Raw genomic sequence first — 19,902 nt, 5'->3', positions numbered from 1 at the left:
AAAANNCNTTTTNAAGACATGTAGTACAACTTGCAACACCATGCTTGAAAACTGTTAGCGCTACAAACTTCCATCAAGTAATCTTTCTGTTGTCAACCATCAGTTTATAGAGAGCAAAACCACCTCGATGACAGCCAGGCATCCTAGAAGTCATGTTTTCTAGTTCAACCTGAGATTAAAAATCAGAGTCATGCTTCAAAGACTAAAAGATTGGTGCTAGTTATAGGTCTTAAATTTATAAACAGTAGACTGGCTACTAAGAATAAAATATCAGGTATTTTTGTTCCAACAGATCCCATTATAAGCCAGAGGAAGAAATATCACTGAGCATTTAGTGCTAAATATGTAGCTATGTCATTATCATCATTTTATCATGCTACAGCTGCAAGGTGCTTCGTCTGAAGTCTGAACCCACAATCATTTTGATGGGCCTTCTGCCGCACAAGAAAAAAAAAATAATGGCCATGCTAATGTCTCTTACTGATGCCACTGACGAAATAATGCAAATGTTCTTAAATGGAAACAGCCAAAAAATAAAGTGAAAATAATCACATAATTATTACTAAGAACGGATTTCATGCCAACAAAATAGGAACAAGTTTTAGATTTACCATTGGAACAGCATATAGCTGAGTCGATTCATAGCCATCTTGTGCGCTAGAATAAAACTGCTGAACTTCCTTTGAATCAAGACTACATTTGATAAAGAAAAATGCAGCCGGTCTTACATTTAAATTCCTGCGAGATATACCAATGAACGTGGGGATGCTCTACATGACAAACGATCAAAATTAGATACTGAATCTTTTAATACCCATTCAACCCCATTTTAAAAGAAAAGGGAAACAGGAGATAAAGATTAGCAAAGCATCTAGAATTTTATCTGCAATCAATACACACAGAAAAGGTGTATCGGAAAAACCAAAACATAAAAGTCACAAAGTCTACAAAGCTAGCATATTAGGAGGCTTTGTAGTTCACTCACTTATAAAGGTAAAAGACATGTATATTGTGTTGCCACTGCATCTTGAAGTAGGAATTTTAAACTTACAAGGGATGAGGCTGGCACTCCAATTTCTTCAACTACTTCACGAACTATGCTATCAAACATCTCCTGTGAAACCTTTATGTTAATAGATTCTGCCAACTCCTTGACATATTGATGAGATGTTATACCGATTTCTTGAGGCTGTCAATCATTAGTAAAGAAAAGTCAATGTATAGCAAAGTCTACACAGAATTTTTATCAACAAGAAAAATTAAGTGCTTCATTTACTAATGAATTAATCATTTAATAGAAGACAATACAGTACAGTAAAAAAGTGCGGAAAACAAGATAGTAAAGCAAAACAGGAGCACATATCATGACAAATCAAATCAAAGATTTATTTTAGAACAAACTGTCCGTTCCAGATTTAATATAGAAAAAAAATGTACTATTGCATCAAAAGGATTTAACACGTTCATTTCACCATTTAATACCTCAGGATGGCCTCCAGGGAAAACAAAATGTCCAGGAAATTCACCAACATTATTACTTCGTTGTAATACAAGTATTTTATTGTCTATTGTTTCCACCACTGCACCATTTCCTAGTGGGCTGGAGGTGTGCTGACAAAGAACGGAATCATCTGGGGAGAAGGATGTAGATAAAAGATTATGACAAATAAATCAATACCACTTCAGCAGCAAAGAAATGATGAAATATGAGGAGGCAGAACCAGAAGGAACATAACAGCTTCGCAATTTTGGTTTATATAATTCCATCAATAATTGTTTAATAATATTTAATTAAAGAGATGAAATCAAACAATCAATACATACAAACCTAGGATGAAATTAACATGTCTGTACAGTGTTTGATAAAAGCTGTGTATACTTTGTGACTTTGGTCCTGAAAAGCCATGGCTAAAAAACAAATATACAGAGAATCTGAACTATGATAAGTACATTCTCTTCCTACAACTAATCATAAATGTACTTCTCTATCTTCCATCTGTGACTAGTAAATTATTTCTTAATGAACACAATCAACTCATGAAACAACTAATGAGTCATACATGATCTACCATTTTCAATTTTTTCCAATTAAAAATGGAACACAACAAATGAAAAGAAGGCACAAACGAGGAACGAGTTATGATTTGAATGAAGATTATGGTTCCTAAAGGAATGTTGTGGAAGAAGTTAGATATCTAATACTAACAGTTACCGAAATGGATAGTTATATGGTGATGACATGCTCAAGTTCCCAATAGCTAATGATTAAAGGATCGAGTTATATGTCCTCTACTTAGGAATGTAGAGAAGAGTAAGAATCATATTTTCAGACATCAAGGGAAACTCCACAGTATCCAAGCAGAAAAACAGAAGAGAGATGTCCTACTGCTGGCTTAGATTTTCATGAACTCAACTTTGATCCCCTTCCCCTTGCTCCCATCCTGATAATTTTATGGGAATCAAAGCAGCTTCATTTTGAAAGTCAGGTGTCACATTGCCTAAGTTCAGGAGCTAACAGGGCAAGGTCATAGGGAACCACAAAATAACAGTATTAGAGTTAACAGGGTGAAAAATTGCAATGATTTTACCTTCTGATGGGACCAGGAACCTTTCCCATGAAGGACTTAAATTTGTCCCCACAAAAGTCCTGAAGCAAGTTTAAAATAATTAATAAATAGAAGGAACTAGAACTGATAAGCAAAAATACAGGAGAGAATAGCAATAAGATTCAACTGGTGTCTTAAAGGATGCATTGCAGAGATATCCTCCAACAGTTTCAGACAAACAATAAAGATAACTAACTGTACAACGTATAACATGTCAACGGCTACAATGTATACTATGAAATTTTCTCAGCCAAAACCACTGCTATATAGAAATTTAATTTGGAAAGTGCACAAGTTTCCGACTAATTTACCAAATACGATAAACTAACCTATCAACAATAAAGGCAGATTAGAGTCATGTGAGTATGAACAATGACAAAGATACATATTAAGATCATGAAAGTATCCTAATGAAAGCTGAAACTATAATTAATTTTTAATTCAAGATTATAGAATCATTATAATCCCATCAATATCACTACCCATGCTAATCAGAAAACATACATTTAAAAGAGGAGCGCTGAGGTCACACCTATAATCCGTCAAACCCAGGTGGAGGCATAAACGTGGTTCACTGTTGGATCCATCTCCTGCGTCCAGAAGACAGCCTCCATACTGTGATAATTGCAACAGAAAAAGATATACACGCACTATAAGGGATAGTCCTTGACAAAGTCACACCACAAGGACTCAAACTTCACTCTAGCTACAATAACACCTCTCAGATACATGACATTACACGAAAACAATAAAGGACTAAAGTGAAGAGATTGAAGTCATTGCATTATATTGTGGAATATACACAAGGATTAATAAACATGCCATGACCCCATGGGCCACATTTTCCTTCATATAGCACTATCGATTGTTAAACATTAAAGCCTCTACTGTTCAACTGATTCATACCATAACACTATTAAGATACCAAATACCATCGACCAGGCAAATACACATTAACAAGAACAAAAAAAACCGTATAATATAACAGTAATTAGTTAATATCTTCAGAAGTATATCAACGGAATCAAACTTAATATAATTATATGTTAATATCACTAGCACGTACGGTTATTAATTACCAATGCCAAGTGTTATGACTTCAATTTTGGTGAATTAATTTGAGAGAAGGTAAGAGTATGTGATTACCCTAAACTTCTTTCCATTGAACAGTGAATTGTTCTTCAGAGTCCTCTGCTCCCATATCTACGCAACGGAAACAGAAGATAAGCGTAAGAGTAAACGATAGCACAAGAAATCGAACGTAAACGAATGCGATACACCTCGGAAATCGTGTTTTCCAAACTGACGTCGGAGTGGGGGATGCGGTCGTAGGCGTCGCTGAAGTCTACGGAAATCTTCAAAAACAGAAAATGTTGGTTAGCGAGACGCGTTTGAGTGGAATGGTGAGGGTTGAGAGTGTAATGAACCTGTGAAGGTGAAAGGCCAGAAGGAGTCGACACAAGAACCGTGAAGGAAGAAGGGTTCACGGTGGTGGAACCTTTCTCCATCGCAACGTCGACGATTACCTTTTACCGAATTTCGAACTCCGACCACGGCTTCGTCAAGAGCTATAGGGCCTACTGAAAGGCAGCATTGATAAAATGGAAAGGTAAAAACACATTGTACTAAATTCACATTATTTGAAACCATAATTTTAGAAATTTTATTATGGGATCTTAAAAGAAACATAGACAAGCCCCTCCTCCTCCAATTTTTTCAATATATAATTTTAAATATTTTTCTTAACTTTAAATCTATTTTATATATCTTTCACTTTAAAAATCTTTTATACCATTTTGAGATCCAAAAAAGATTTGTATAACATTTACAAATAAGAGAAAGAATATTAATTTTATTATTCGTGTTATGTAGTAAAACTCATTTATTTAGATATAAGGGTTAAATATGTTTTTACTTCTTATATTTTGGGGCAATTTTGGTTTTAGTCTCTCTTTCAAACAAAGTTACAATTTAGTCCTTCAATTTTAGAAAATTCTAATTTTAGTTCTTTTTATTTTAACTTTATTTTTATTATAGCACGTTTATTTTTTTTAATGTTAACAGAAAAACATGTTTGAAACAGTAAATAAAGTTAAAAAAATTTGATAAAAATAATTAAAACCAGAGTTTTCTAAAATTGAAAGACTAAATTGTATCTTAATTTGAAAAATGAACTAAAACCAAAATCACCCCAAAATATGGGGACGAAAAATACATTTAACCTTAGATAGAACGTAGATAGAATGATATGTTATAATAATTAGGTAAATTAAATGAAAAGAAAAAATATTTTTACTTATAGTTAAGTGAAATAGAGATGTCACATCTTAGTCATAAAAGTTATTGATGTAACATATTAACTTGTTACTCCTTTAAGAAGATGATATCTTGACAACTTTAAATAAAATACATGTTTTAAATAATAATATATAATTATCTTTATTTCATTTTTTAAAATTTTTTAATAATATTATATTACTATAAAGGGAATACAGAGGGTTCTAAAGTGATTTTTTTTTTCTAATAGTGTTAAACAATTATTTTCCTTGTTAAACAATTTTTTTTTCTAATATTTTTTTTTCGAACGTTTATTTACGTACATAATAGAAATATTTAATACGGTGAAACATTGAGAATTATTTTAATTGTAAATTTCACCCATGGATTAATCTAAAATGATTGTTATAGTGTATGTCTCTGATTAATTTAAGACGGACAGTCTATATAGTCAGAAAGATTGAGAGATCTCCATTAATATCAGTTACTGTATCATAAAAATAGAATGGTTATCTTTAAATAATAATTAAATTTGATAGTGATTAGTGTATGGCAAAACATGTTTAGAATAAGTTGGTCTACAATTAGACTGTTAATAATTTAAAGTTTATTTTAAAATTTATAAATATAAATTTAAAATAAAGAAGTAATAATGATATTTATTATACATTAATTACTGAATTAATCAATTTTTATTTTATTTTAACATTAGAATACTTTCTGCTGCGGCTAATTACTTAATTGGACCGAATAGATAAAAAACAATGATAATGATTACCAAAGTTATGATAAAACTTAAAGAATAAATAACTTTAACCCCCATAATCAAAATAATTGTTAATTAAAAAGGAGAATTTCTTTAAAAGAACATTAAATAAAAAAAATGAGATGAAAAATCTGAATGATATAAATACATTTTAATGTCATTTTCATCCTTGGCTTGAATTGCTAAGACCGTGTTTGAAAGATCACATTCCGTTTCATTTTCTTGAGTTATGAAGATGTGTATTGATGTTAATGACTTTACGTTATGAAATGTTTTAGCATGTGCTTATGGGATACCTTACACTTCAACTTGCAAAACAACTTTTATGCATTTAAATAATATATTTCTTCTTATATTTCTCCTTTTTATCAATATTTGATATTCTTAGCAATTATTGTACTCTTCAAAAGAAATCAAATTTGATTTTGATTCTTATATATATATATATAAAAAAACTATTTCTTTTAAGTTTCTCTAAATTTGAAAATTATCACTTTTTATATTGTTTAACTAATTTCCGTCTCTTAATACTATTTTTAATTTGAAATGAGTGGCATTATTACTTGGCTCTAAGTGTCTAAAACGTAGTGTTGCCTCAATTTATGTTCATATATTAATTATAGAAGTGATATAATAGGTGAAGTTAGTTATGCTAACACGAGTTATCTCATAAAATGTGAAGCTTCAACATCAATCTTTAAGTTTAAATTATATATACATGACATTTTTGGCGAATTAGGTCATGAGTCTAACCCATGTGTCAATTGATTATACTTTGTGTGATAAACATCATTTCATTTTATTCTATTGGGAGTTTATAAAATCTAAAGATTTACACAAGGGAAACAAATTCTCATAATTTTTTTTATTCAATTTATTTTCATCATGTTATAACTCTCTTATTTGACTAACATGTTCCTTTCCTTTGATTTATATCCAAGGTAAAAAAAAAACTGTAAATACAAAATGAATTTAATTTCAACATACACTAAAAAAAAATGCATCAACAATTAATTTAAATGATATATGGAAAGCAAATTTGTTGCTTCTGATGTGAAAGAAGCTAGTAGAAGATTGTTTTTCTTTCATAGTGTTTACTTTAAATAATTTTCCTCACTTTTCAATTTTCTTTTTTGTTGTTTAGATCCTCCAACTAATTAGGTATACTTAAGATAATTTGATGTTTAAATTAGTTCGGTATTCAATAGGTTTAGCAATTTCCGACACCAAAATGTTTTGGGTGTGTTAGGTTGAATGTTTACTTTAAACAATCTTTCTCACTTTTCAGTTTCCTTTCTTATTGTTCGGATTCTCCAAACCGATCCATAATACCTGCTAAAGATACTTTAACACTTAAATGAATTAAGTATTTGATTGGTTTAATAATTTATGTTTTAATAAACATGTTGTAAAAGTCTTAACAACTATATCTTTGACCGATATATGTTTCTTCATGAATTTCTTATTAGATCGATCTAATCATGACTCAATTTTATTAAACTCAATCACTAACTGGTTAGTTTAATTGGATAGCTAGTTGAATCTTATCAATACTAATCATTTATGTGTGTGTAACATAAAGGAATTCAAATGAATAAAAATTATTGTAAAAGTTAACAAACATATTAAACACTAATGCTTACGATAAATATTTTTCATATGTGTATATAAAGATCTAAATAAAGTTTGTCATACATAATGTTCCATTTTATTCTTTTTTTTGTTGAAATAAGTATTAGTTGTGAATGCATTAAATTATGGATAATGATATTTAAACAATTTTTTTTATAACATTTGAACATCATCTACGTGTTATCATGTGATTAGTCCATGATGGTGTTTTATGAATATTATTATCAATTGTGAAGTGATTTTGAACCAATCGCATAATAATACGTAAATGATATTCAAATGTTGTCAACAAAATGTTGTTTAAGTAGCATTATCCTTAAATTAAATTAAATTAATTAAATTAAGTGTACAACATTCGAACATGAGCATTGGAGACATATCCACCCTTGTCGAGTGAAAAATCTGACAGCAGAGAGAGAAGAACCAGCCATCTGTAGTGTTCTTGACCTCATCACCAACAACTGGCATTTAATTCACGAAACTCATGTTATGTATTATTATTTTGTCAAACTTCTCCTTTTTTGCCTTCCATGAAAAATGTACCAAAAAATATGAAAATTAATGACATGGTTGAAGTATTTTTTTTATCCAATTCAAATTATATTAATTATAGTTTAGTCAGAAACCAATTTTATATTGTATCATTATATATGATTTTCATTAGTCACTCATTCAAAACAAGGTAATATTTTCACTGAATAAATCATATTTCCAACATAAAATTTATGTGAAGAAGATGCCATTTTCAAATTTCAAATCTTTTTTAAAATTCTTGCCGATAGTTTTGGAATTGACAATTGGTTTAATTCTTCCTGTTTTCATTAGTTTAGATATTTTTTAGGATTAAATATTTTTTTAATACTTAAATTTTGATGTTAAAATTGAAATTTGTTTATATTCCAAATTTTAATAAAATTTAATCTAAATTTTTTAATACAGTTTAGTTTTCAATTTAAAAATAAATATATATAGTTTTCATAATTCAACTACTTTAAAAATTTTCAATCCGTTAAAGAGTATTTTAAGTTAACTTTTAGATTATTTGCATCATTTGATACTGTCTAGTTTAAATTCTTGTGTAATAAAAATTTAAAATTGTTAAATTAAAAAAATTATATTTATTTAATTTTAAAGTTTAATATCAAAATATGTTAAAATTTAATATATAAATCAATTTTAATTTCACATCCAAATTTATGAACTTCAATCATAAAGATATAAACTTCTTGTATTTTGAGTGGCGTAGTTCTTTTATTGAGAGTTTGTTTTATATCTTTTGAATATAAATTTAGTTTGATTTTCATGTTTTTTGTATTGTTTTACTATTTATGTGATAATAAATGATAAATAAACTTTAAATATTTTAGTCTGTTTAAAATGCTAAGATTCACAATTATATTTATCATATGAATTTTAAAAAAAGAAAACTACTACTTCAACCATGACCATATAGTCAAAAGTTACCATCTCGTTTAAAACTTAAAAGTAATATATTTTTAAGTTTTCTTTTTATATATTGTTCGTTCTTAATCAGTATGGTATCGAATTGAGATTTAAAGTTTTAATAAAAAGGATTAAATATGTTTTTAGTCTCTATACTTTAGGACGATTTTGTTTTTAGTCAATTTTTAAATTATGGTACAGTTTAGTCCTCCAATTTTAGAAAACTCTGGTTTTAGTCTTTTTTATAATTTTTTGTTAATTTTATTTGTTATTTCAAGCACGCGTTTTGAAGCAAATATGTGTCAAACAGTCTAAACAATCCAAATACTACAATGAAACGTGTTTGAAACAATAAATAAAGTTAAAAAAAAATTGGTAAAAAAGACTAAAACCAGAGTTTTCTGAAGTTGAAAGACTAAATTGTACCCTAGTTTGAAAATGGACTAAAACCAAAATCGCCTGGGACTAAAAACATATTTAACTCTAATAAAAATATATTTAAATTTAAAAACCGTGTAAACAATCTAAATACTACAATGAGACGTGTTTGAAACAACAAAAGTTAAAAAAAATTGGTAAAAAAGATTAAAATCAGAGTTGTTTGAAAGACTAAATTGTATCCTAGTTTGAAAATGGACTAAAACCAAAATTGCCTGGGACTAAAAACATATTTAACCCTAATAAAAACAGTATAATTTTTAAATTTAACTTACTCTTTAAAGTGATATTTTTTGCATACAGAAAAGAGATTGTAATTTTTGTACACACTTTGAATCTTGCAGCATTTGTGCCATTCACTCGATCCCAGTATTCTTAATTAGCATGACGGTTGTGTTGTTTTTGGGCAACAGAAGTTTCCTCCACACAAACATTTATTGTGCTGTTGGCTCACTCGGCTGCCTTCTTCAAATCTCCTATTCATTCTACACTGAATTGTATGGACGTTCTGTTTCCATTAAGGCTTTGTTCTCTTGAATGGATTTGGGAGAAAGTAATTGAATGAATTTGAGAGGATTTGAAGATAAATTTTTTTGTTGTTTATTTGAGTGGATTTGGAGGTAAGTGAAAGTGGATTTGGAAGTAAATTTTTTTAATTTGTCACATAAATCAAATCCTACACTAATTCTCACAAACTTTACTTTCAAATTCACTTTCACTTACCTCCAAATCCACTCAAATAAACAACAACAAAAAATTACCTTCAATTCCTCTCAAATTCATTCAATCACTCTCCTCCAAATCCATTCAAGTGAACAACGCATAAGTAATCGGCCAACCACATAATAAATCAAGCAATTAGATCAATCAAACGATTTAATACAAAGATTATGATTATTAGGTATGAAGAATTAATATTTTTTATTAATAAAATAAAAACATAATTAAATAATATTGGATAAACCATAATTAAAAATATACTTAAAAATCTATAAATATATAAAGTAAAAAAGTAAATAATTTTATTTATTAGACATTTAAAACATAACTATAATGACTGATAATCAATTAAAAACTAACTTGAACGTGGAATAATTTTTAATAAATACTCACTGCTCGGATTTAGATTTAAAAAAATATATTTAGTAACAAATATCATCCGATATCCAACCATTAATAAATTTCGTTAAAATAAATTTTAAATAACTGTGATATTATTTTGTAGACTTTAATTTCATTTTACTTTATAAAATAAGACTACACCCACTTAGGATAAATTTATATTATGGTATGAGTTTGAATTAACATTTATTATGTTCTGATATTGCTGCATCCTAAGAGAGTTTTATGGAAAGAGGAAAACCGTGAGAGCATAAACTGGACCACAGAAAAACTTAACATTATATATATACTATCGAGCTAGCTGTCCTCTGCTATGCATAGCGTGATTCTTTCTTTCTTTTGAGAAGGACCACAAAAGATATATGCACCTAACTTTTCACAACACTTTTTTCTTTCTTTCCTAAATTTGACACTTCATTTTCTTCCTTAACACCAGAAACATTCTTTAATGCAGCAGACCTATATTCATATTACAAAAAATTCAAGTTTTTAATATATTTGCAGACTACTTCTTCTAATCAGTTTCACCTAACGTCCTGGCAATTTATAGGGACTATTGACTGTCTCCACACATCATTCCATAATTACTCTAGGTTAAGCACGCTTAACCATGGAGTTCTTATGAGTTAGGCTACCGAAAAACAAATGCATTTGTTGATTTGAGTAGCCAAATCAATTCCTTTAAGCTATCCTTCAACCGTATAGTTTCGTACCTATACAGTCTCCAGATCCCTTTCATTCCGGTGTATGTTCAATTCGTCCACTGGAAGTCTGCAAGGAGCTGCTCCTTGTCCTTGTCCCCTGCACCATGCCTCTTGCACCGGCAATCACTCCCCGTCCTCGTCAGTGCCCAGGTATCACACATGCATATATATATATATATATATATATATATATATATATATATATATATATATATATATATATATATATATATATATATATATATATATATATAACAGACAGTGTATATAATAAAGTGTGTAGATGAGCATAGAGAAGTTTGATGAAGTTAATTAAAACGGTTGAAAGTTGAAGAAGTGGTGGTGTTTCTGAAAAAAATTAAAGTTTAAAAGTTGTAATTGTGAGCTTGAAAAGTGACAGTGAATTAATTATGAGATGGATGGTGCTAGAAATTATTAAAGGTCTATTTATTGAGGTTAATTTTTGCAGCAGAAATAGCCCCCACAGATATGGGCTCCTCATCTCCTGGTTTTTCCATATATGAATGTTTTATATTCCAATGTATTGTGTTTCTGGATAAAAGGCAATTCATAAACCATGTGGTCTCAACAACTCTGCTTTTCATCATTTCTTTTTCTTTTTAATTTATTTGCTAAATGGGTTTTAAATTTACTAAGCTATATATATATATATATTATATATATAAACTATTATTATTAAAGATTGATTACTTTAGTTGACTATTGTAGTACTTTTTCTTTGTTCAGAAATTATTTTCAAGCACTTTTACTCTTAAAAAACTGTTTCACTACTTGATAAGGTATTTTTTTGACAATGCAAAGCAGGCTACATACCTGAACATGTTTAAGTACTTGTATTTAAATATGTCATATTTATATAATGAATAATGATACTTTACTAATATTTTAATATAATATATGTGTTATTATTATCTGATTAATTTAAAATTATTTCATAATCAATAATAATAATTATAAATATAAATATGAAGAGAATGACATAAACAATATTATATACTATTTGATTTGACTGATTATGTATCCATTGAATCGATAATTATAACACGTCAACTATTCTACTGTTATTATTAGAACATGGTCAAACATTTTTTTTATTAGTAAATAGATTACCGAATTTAAATCACTAAAGAGTTTTAATTATATTTTATTAACTATAGATATATTACTAGTTAATATAAGAGACTGACTTTAATATCAAAATGTTTTTTATGGATGATGTTTTCATTTATAGAGGACAAATATTAAAATAAAGATAAATATTTTGAAAGTCAAAAGTTAGAATCGTTTGAAAAGTATTATATATCATAATAAGCTTTTTAAGACCATTTTCTAAATAATGAAATGGTATCCAATTATCAAAATGTAATTTTTCTTTTATACATTATAAGATTTTTAAATTTTTAATTCCGGAAATATAAAGTTTTCATTACAATTTATATATCTTTGGGCACATTGAGCTCCACGCGTTGTTTCCATGTCTCGTGTATTGGCTAAGCTATCTAGCCGAAAACTTAGATGGGATAATCATTGTTGAGTTTTGATTTTCTCTCTCCTACATTTAAACTCTTTTTTTTTAAATATAAAGTAACACTTTGATAACTCGTGACCAATTAGTAATTATATAATAAAATAATATCTAAATATTTATTTTGCTTACTCCAATATTCATATTATTATAATAACATTTTCAAATGGTTATATACAAAATTAAATTTACTAAAATGTCATTAATATTTTGAATTGCTTTATGATTATTTATATAGAATGTGTCACACTTTTTATACATATTGTAGCTTTTTCTAACTTAAAAGAATGTGCTGACTTTCTAAATAATGTTTTTTAAAAAATTTCATCACATGTATTTATATACACATAAATTTTAATGGTAATTAAACTCTTTATATGTCAGACAAAAATAAAAAGAATAATTTATATTTTCAAGAAAACATAAGGGTGGATATAAATTGGACTTTTTTAATATTCAATCTAATCTAATAAAATTGATTAGATCTATAATTCATGTTCATATTAATTCGGTAATTAGATTTAATTTGATTTTTTTTTTCAATTTAATTAAAATTGAATTAAGTATAGATGGAATCCATTTTGTTAATTAGATTAAATTTAATGTGGTTGATCCAATATATTTGACGATCAGGTTCATTAAATAAGATAGATCGATCTAATTTGACTTTCAACCGAGATAAATTTGACTCGACTTTTTATGGAACATGTCTCGAATCAACCTTCAAAAAGAGCTTACTTGAGTTGACTTTAGTGAAAACTAACTCAACTTGACATTCAACATTTGATTTGAGTTGACTCGATCAGAACTTCAGCTTTCGCAAAGTTGGCTTGTGTTGTTGACCTTTGATTAGGGTTGACCGGTCAATCTTCAGCCAAGGCCAACTTTTCACCTTTAGTTGGGCTGACTCGATCAACCTTTGGTCGGGTTGACTTGACTTAACCTTCGGTCAGGATCGACTTAGCTCACCTTCGACATGGGATGACTTGGTCTACCTTCGATAAACACTAACTTGATCGACATTCAGCCAATGCCAACTCGGTTGACCTTCAACCCAAGCTGACTCGATTGACATTTGGGTTGGGCTGACTCGGTCAACATTCGATTAAGTTGGACCTTCAATTTGAGTTGACACAACTCAATCTTTACCCAAGACTACTTGGCTCGATCTTCAACTCGAGACTATTTGACTCGACCTTCAACTTAAGACAACTCAGTTCAACCTACGACGTCAACTACCTAATCCACCAATACAATCTTTTTTTTTAAATAAAAAAGTAAATTAATAATTTCAGAGACGTAAGAAGAACTTGAGAAAATACAAGGAAAAACACTCTCGAAAAGAATAAAAAAGAAAAAGAAGGAAATTTCAAACTGAAATTAAATTAAAGACTAGACAAGAAAAACGTAAACATATACATCTTATCCTTATATCTAATTTAAAGAATTAAATGTTTCTTATACTTACAGTATTTGATCAAGAATTTATTATTAAAGTTATAAAAAAATTCGACAACAAAAAACTTAAAACAATAAATAGTTTTTGTATTGAATACGGAAAACTAAATTAATATCAATACAACAATATTAGGACCGGACAAAAATAACTTCATTATACTAAATTATAGTTAAGTATACTATTTTATACTTAAAAAATCTTTGTGTTAACAAAAGCTTATTATACTGTTATCTACTTCCATTTAAAAAGAAAAAAAAACTAAACTTATTATGTTTTCAGTATAGTTAACTGAAAACTGGATCTTTGCTTTTGTTCAAGGATTTTACATCACTCCTCCGTTTTCATTCTGTCTTAAATCGTAAGTTAGATGGATTACTTCATGAAAAACCAAACCTAGTTAGTATCATATCAATCTTATCTCATTTTTAAATACTTATTTTTTTTATTTATTTAAATTCATGCAAATCAACCTAATATCTAATGTCGAGTTTTGGAGATATTGTACTATTATGGCTTTATTTCATTATCAACTAATTTAACTCAACTAAAACATAAATAAAGTCAGGCTAAAAAATATTGATTCCGTATAAAAATTAATATTTTTAAATATTTAACATTTTTAATGTTTTTAAGTATGATCCTAAGTTATTTTTATTTTAACATTGATATAAAAAGTATCAATTAATATAATTAAAATAAAAGTTAAATTAAGATAATTTAATTATGTTTGGATGCATAATTTAATTAGTTCATGTATTTTTTTTCCACTAATACAGGAAAGATATTGTAAACTTTTTGGTTTTATACTTTATTTTAAAGTTTTTATATTGCTGTTTTTAATAAACATTATTTTTTAATAAATTGTATCTATTCATTATTTTAATACCTGAATAAGGATTAACAAGATATAGTATGTTTCATATGAACCGAATTACTGTCATCTTCTCAATGTTCTTCGATTTTACGGTTCAAGAGTTTGTAATTATATATTTTATTCACCGTTTTTTTTAAATGATAGTATGTTTAACTTTTGAATACAAAATCCAGTTCCGTTATTAGTTAATTGATATAAGCTCAATTTTTTTAAAATTAAACTCTTAAACAATACAGTTAGATATTATATTAGTTTAGTTTTTTCTAGTTTATTAAAAATATAGTTAATTATAATTTAATATAGTTTAGTTAATTATGTCCAGTTCTAAACAATATATTTAAGCATAAAATTAATCATATATCCAATATATAAAAAATAACAACATACTAAAAAATTATAAGGTCATATTAAAAAAGTAAATTTTAAACATAATAATAGGAACTTAAAAATGTGAAAGACAGACAACAATGGAGAACGATTCAACTACCATCATACTCCATGCCCTCCATTTCAAAACCCATCATACTCTCTATCATTCGCCGGAGGAACCGAACAAGTGATAAAAAAGAACTAGATCGTGCGATTTAGAGATAGAAAAGAATTGAAATTTTATAAATATTAAATAAATGAGAAATAATGAAAAAAAAAGGCGAAACTGAAATTAAATTAAAGACTAGAGAAAAAAACATATAAATATATACATATTATCCCTATATCCAATTTAAAGAATTATTTCTTATACTTACAATAATATTTGATCAAGAATTTATTATCAAAGTTATTATAAATTTTGACAATATCTCAAAAAAAAAAAAATACATTTATCATCTCAACATCAAGTCCCAAATTTAGTTAAAATAGAATGTAGCTATTCATACTAAATCTGCTATATTATAATTTACTAGTTATACTTTAAATTTATATTATAGTAAAATGTACTATGTTCGCTGTTTATTATATGGGTTGTCACTAAAATTGTGCGTTATATCGGTTTAAATGACAACGGATGTAAATAGTTCGATACTACATTAATTTCAATAGTAATAGATATAATAAGTATTATTTTATTTATTTGGAAAATTGAAAGTATATTTATTTGTACGTAGTTTTTTTTCATGTTTTTGTAATATAGTCATTTTGTCTTATCCATTAACCATCATATAGAGGAAGAAAGAAGAAAGAGAGACCCCATTAATACAAGACCCCACAGTTCAAAATTCTCATCAACCATTACCTGGTCCCTTTCGTGCGTTTACTTTCTTTGGTTTCTGTATACAAAAAAGAAGCAAAATCCATATTTTTTTTCTCTCTACCGTTCAATAACTTGCAACCACTGCTATTAAACCCTCTGCTGGTACAATTAAATTCGTCTGTGAAATTACTATAAGCCGTATGAATGAATGTTTGTGACATATTGAATTGGAATTTAATTCATATAGTTGACCAATATTCAGCAGGAAGAAAGATATTGTACTTGAAGAACTGAAAAATACATATGGATAAAACGCATAATCTCTAATTAAGCAAAAGCTAGGAAAAGTTATTAGATTTTGTGTGAAAGAAAAAAGAAACGGGTTATTATAACAGATTTGAAACAAATAATGCAAACGAAAGTAAAAGTAAAAAAAGAAAGAAAAAGCATATGTAGTACCCTTCTGACAGTGTGGCTAGCTTCTTGACGGTGTTAGAAGCAGCACACGTTATTGGGTAATGAACCCTAGAGGCCTGGGTTCAACAACAATAATAATAATAATAATAATAAGTGTATAGTTTACAGAAAAATTGAATGCACAATTACATGAATGCACCTGTAAGGAGAGATCTAAAGAATGAAGAGGGTCGGTTTTTGGAACAGTAATTCACTTGAGAAAATCAGGGATATTTTCGTAAGTGTAGGGGTCTTCAACCTCGTTGATCCAACCATAGGTCTTCATGAAGGGGTTGTCCAGTGTCTCTGGTGGGTAGTCATCAATGCAATCGTCCCACACATTTGGGTCTCCCAGGTCCTTCATCACCTCCCACAAACAGCTGTTGCATTTAAAGCCTGCTCCAAAGCTTATCATGAACACCGTGTCACCCTTTTTCAACCTCTTCTTCGCTTCCATATACGATAACACGTACCACAAGCTACTCGCCGACGTGTTCCCGAACCGGTGCAGCGTCATCCTCGCCGGTTCCAGGTCGTACTCGCTCAGATCCAAGCTCATTCCAATGCCGTCGATCACCGCTTTTCCTCCCGTATGCAAGCAAAAGTGATCCACCCCTGTTCTGAAGTTCAACGGAGATTTTGTAGCTCCGGTGACCGCAGACTTGGGAGTGTTGTTCTTGTTCAGTTTTTTTATAAGCGACATGAACAGAAACCTGAGCAACTCACGGACGGGTAATATCTTGGGTGCTATCACTCGAAGATTATCAACGAAGGCTCGCGTGGCAGCCTTCGGAAGCGTCTTCCCAAGGTGAAACCCTAGCCTTCCCTGCTCATCTTCCCGCTGAACACAACAACCATAAGCCTCTTCTCTGGCACCGTGGTGCGTCCTCACCAGGCACTTCAACCGCAGCATGGCTCTGTCCTTCAAGGACCGTTTGTTGGTCAAGAGAATCGCGCAGCCGCCGGAGCGGAACAGGCAGTTGGCGAGGATCATGGATCTGTCGTTTCCGGTGTACCAGTTGGGACTGAGGGACTCCGAGGTGATCAACAAGGCCAGCTTGTTCCTCTGCGTCTTGAAGATGTTTTTCACAATGTCCATGGAGATCAGGCTGGCGCTGCAACCCATGCCGGTGAGGTTGTAGACCTTGACGTCGTGGCGGAGCTTGTAGCGGTTGATGATGCGCGCGGAGAGAGAGGGGAGAGCGGCGAGCATGGAGATGTTGACGACGAGGACGTCGATCTCGGAGGGGGAGACTTTGGATTTGGCGAGAAGCTTAGCGATGGCGTCGTTGAAGAACTCTTCCATCTCTTGGATGCTGTCGTGCAATGTGGGCGTTGCCTCTCTACCCTCGAAGATGTTTCTTGGCGCGTAAGTCTGTTCGCCGATGCCGGAGCTGACGATGGCCTTCAACAGAAAACGGTACTCGTTGGGACCCAAGTTTTCGGAGCGTTTGATGAGTTTCCCACAGAACTCGGTGCCCAGCATGCGGTCGTTGGGGGGCTTGTAGCATTGGTAGTTCAAGATGTAACACTCCCTGTCGCGTCTCTCCTCCAACATTTTCCAGATGAGTAAACATGAGTACAACGTTGGGACGAGGTACAGTAGATAGAGCAACTCCATGGGAGAGTGTTGGAGAGAGAATAAGAGATTTGAAGAAGAGAATTATGGTGGATTAAAAATTAGAAGGTCTGTGTATGTTTTATAAGAAGGGTTGGAGTGGGTGAATGAGTTGGACAATGGGCATGTGAAGATAGACCTAAGACACCTTGTCATGTCAGTGTCTCAACCCCCAACAACTCACTCTAATATTTACAAACATCATTTTTTTTAAACGGTTTAAACCCTTTTTTATTCCTAAGCTAAGTTTTGATATTCAGTTTACTCTCTACTTTTAAAAATGTCAACCTTTAGTATCTATGATATGAAAAACTTGTGATTTGTTAACGAATAGGATTGATTTGATACATTTTTCATATCATAGAGGCTAAAGGTTAACATTTTTAAAAGCAAAGACTAAACTGAACATCAGAATTTAACCTAGGGACCAAAAAAGGGTTTAAACCTTTTTAAATCTTTTCAGTAATAACTCTAAATTATAGTATTTGAATTATTTTCTGTTTTAAAATTCGGTCACTCTTGAGAATATTTGGAGAAAAAAAAGTATATTTATTATATACTTTTAAGAGAAATTTGTTCACCGTCTTTTTATGTACAAGTTTCTTTGTGAAAATTTGTATAAGGAAAATGATATTTTGACACCAATTTTTGACACTATTTTGATACTGCACATATGTCAAAATGTGATTGGACGATTTCAAATTAAAAAAACTGAAACAAGAACATATTTGGAAGAAAAAAACTAAAGTTTTTCTTTTTAATTTGAAATCGTCCAACCACATTTTGACACGTGTACAGTGTCAAAATGGTGTCAAAAAATTGGTGTCAAAATATCATTTTCCTTTGTATAAGTAGGTATGAGAATATGTATTTAATCTGATGAAGAAAAGTGATGATATGACGTACTATTATTTATAGATGTCTCAAAAGAGTGATGAGAAAAATATATTTTTGTAATGTCAACCTTTGTTGTTGTAACGAGTCAGAGCATCTGCTTTCCTACTGAGAATGTCTAACCACTTCTCTAAAATTGGAACATTGGAATGTATAGTTTCACTTCAAAATTAATTATGTGTAAACTATATTTATTAATTTTAGGTTAATTAGGTTTCAAGTAGTTCACAAATATATTTGATTGAAAACTATAAATATTTAAGTGGAGTTTTATTTTATGCAGTATTTTGTTTTATATCATAGATTATTTTAAATGGCTTTATTGATTTAGTAATATAAAAGTAACATAGGTCAACAAAACTCATATTTAAGTTAGGTTTAATTGTATGGAGTAACTTTTTTATATCATAAATTACTTACAAATAGCTTCTGATATAAATTGTTAACTAATTTTCATAAAATTGAGGGTTTGTGTCTGTAATACTCTACAGATTAAAAAATATACAGTAAATTCATGAAAGGCTTGTAGAATACTTTTATACAATAAAATTTAAATATACACCAAACTAATATATGAAACTACATATTTATACTATCATATAAAGAAAATTTTCTACGTTAAGTGAAAATAAATTTAAAATAGTAAAATTTGATTATTTTAATATTAAAAAGTTTTAATATATAAATACTTTTGTTACGAAGAAACTTTATTGTTTTAAAACTTATTATTTATCTAGAAATTACTTTTAGAGTTTTTTTTACTTCTTTTTAAGATATTTCTTATTTTATTGAAGAATCGAGACGGTAAGAATAATCATTGCGGCAAATTCTTCAATTTAGATCGTATGATTGTATTTTTTTTTAAAGTGAAATAC

The 19,902-nt window shown here is 29.4% G+C and overlaps 2 protein-coding genes across 2 annotated transcripts; both read right to left on the bottom strand.

Annotated features, from left to right (window-relative positions):
* Positions 1-6: 6 nt before the first annotated feature.
* On the bottom strand, positions 7-4,226 carry LOC106755683 (nudix hydrolase 9). The gene is made up of 9 exons (XM_014637882.2): positions 4,034-4,226; positions 3,887-3,961; positions 3,753-3,809; positions 3,139-3,221; positions 2,589-2,647; positions 1,483-1,631; positions 1,052-1,189; positions 612-770; positions 7-169 (listed from the first exon to the last, which is right to left on the bottom strand). The coding sequence occupies exons 1-9, from the start codon at positions 4,112-4,114 to the stop codon at positions 74-76; spliced, it is 897 nt and encodes a 298-aa protein (XP_014493368.1). The 5' UTR covers positions 4,115-4,226; the 3' UTR covers positions 7-73.
* A 12,168-nt stretch (positions 4,227-16,394) lies between these two features.
* Positions 16,395-18,415, bottom strand: LOC106776817 (3-ketoacyl-CoA synthase 12). Its single transcript, XM_014664287.2, has one exon. It carries the CDS (start codon positions 18,134-18,136, stop codon positions 16,727-16,729), a length of 1,410 nt encoding a protein of 469 aa, XP_014519773.1. The 5' UTR covers positions 18,137-18,415; the 3' UTR covers positions 16,395-16,726.
* Between the last annotated feature and the right edge of the window lie 1,487 nt (positions 18,416-19,902).

This window comes from Vigna radiata, chromosome 2 (assembly GCF_000741045.1).
Source record: "Vigna radiata var. radiata cultivar VC1973A chromosome 2, Vradiata_ver6, whole genome shotgun sequence".
NCBI classification, from domain to species: Eukaryota; Viridiplantae; Streptophyta; class Magnoliopsida; order Fabales; family Fabaceae; genus Vigna; species Vigna radiata.
Note: the sequence above shows the minus strand (reverse complement) of the source record. Positions and strands in the feature narration are given on the sequence as shown.

Excerpts from the sequence above, each read along its gene's own strand:
- LOC106755683 (XM_014637882.2), bottom strand. The coding sequence starts at position 4,114 with ATGGAGAAAGGTTCCACCACCGTGAACCCTTCTTCCTTCACGGTTCTT. Across the intron at positions 3,222-3,752 it reads TCAATGGAAAGAAGTTTAGG|TATGGAGGCTGTCTTCTGGA; the intron begins GTAATCACATAC and ends CAATTATCACAG. Across the intron at positions 170-611 it reads AGCTATATGCTGTTCCAATG|GTTGAACTAGAAAACATGAC; the intron begins GTAAATCTAAAA and ends TTTTAATCTCAG.
- LOC106776817 (XM_014664287.2), bottom strand. The coding sequence starts at position 18,136 with ATGGAGTTGCTCTATCTACTGTACCTCGTCCCAACGTTGTACTCATGT.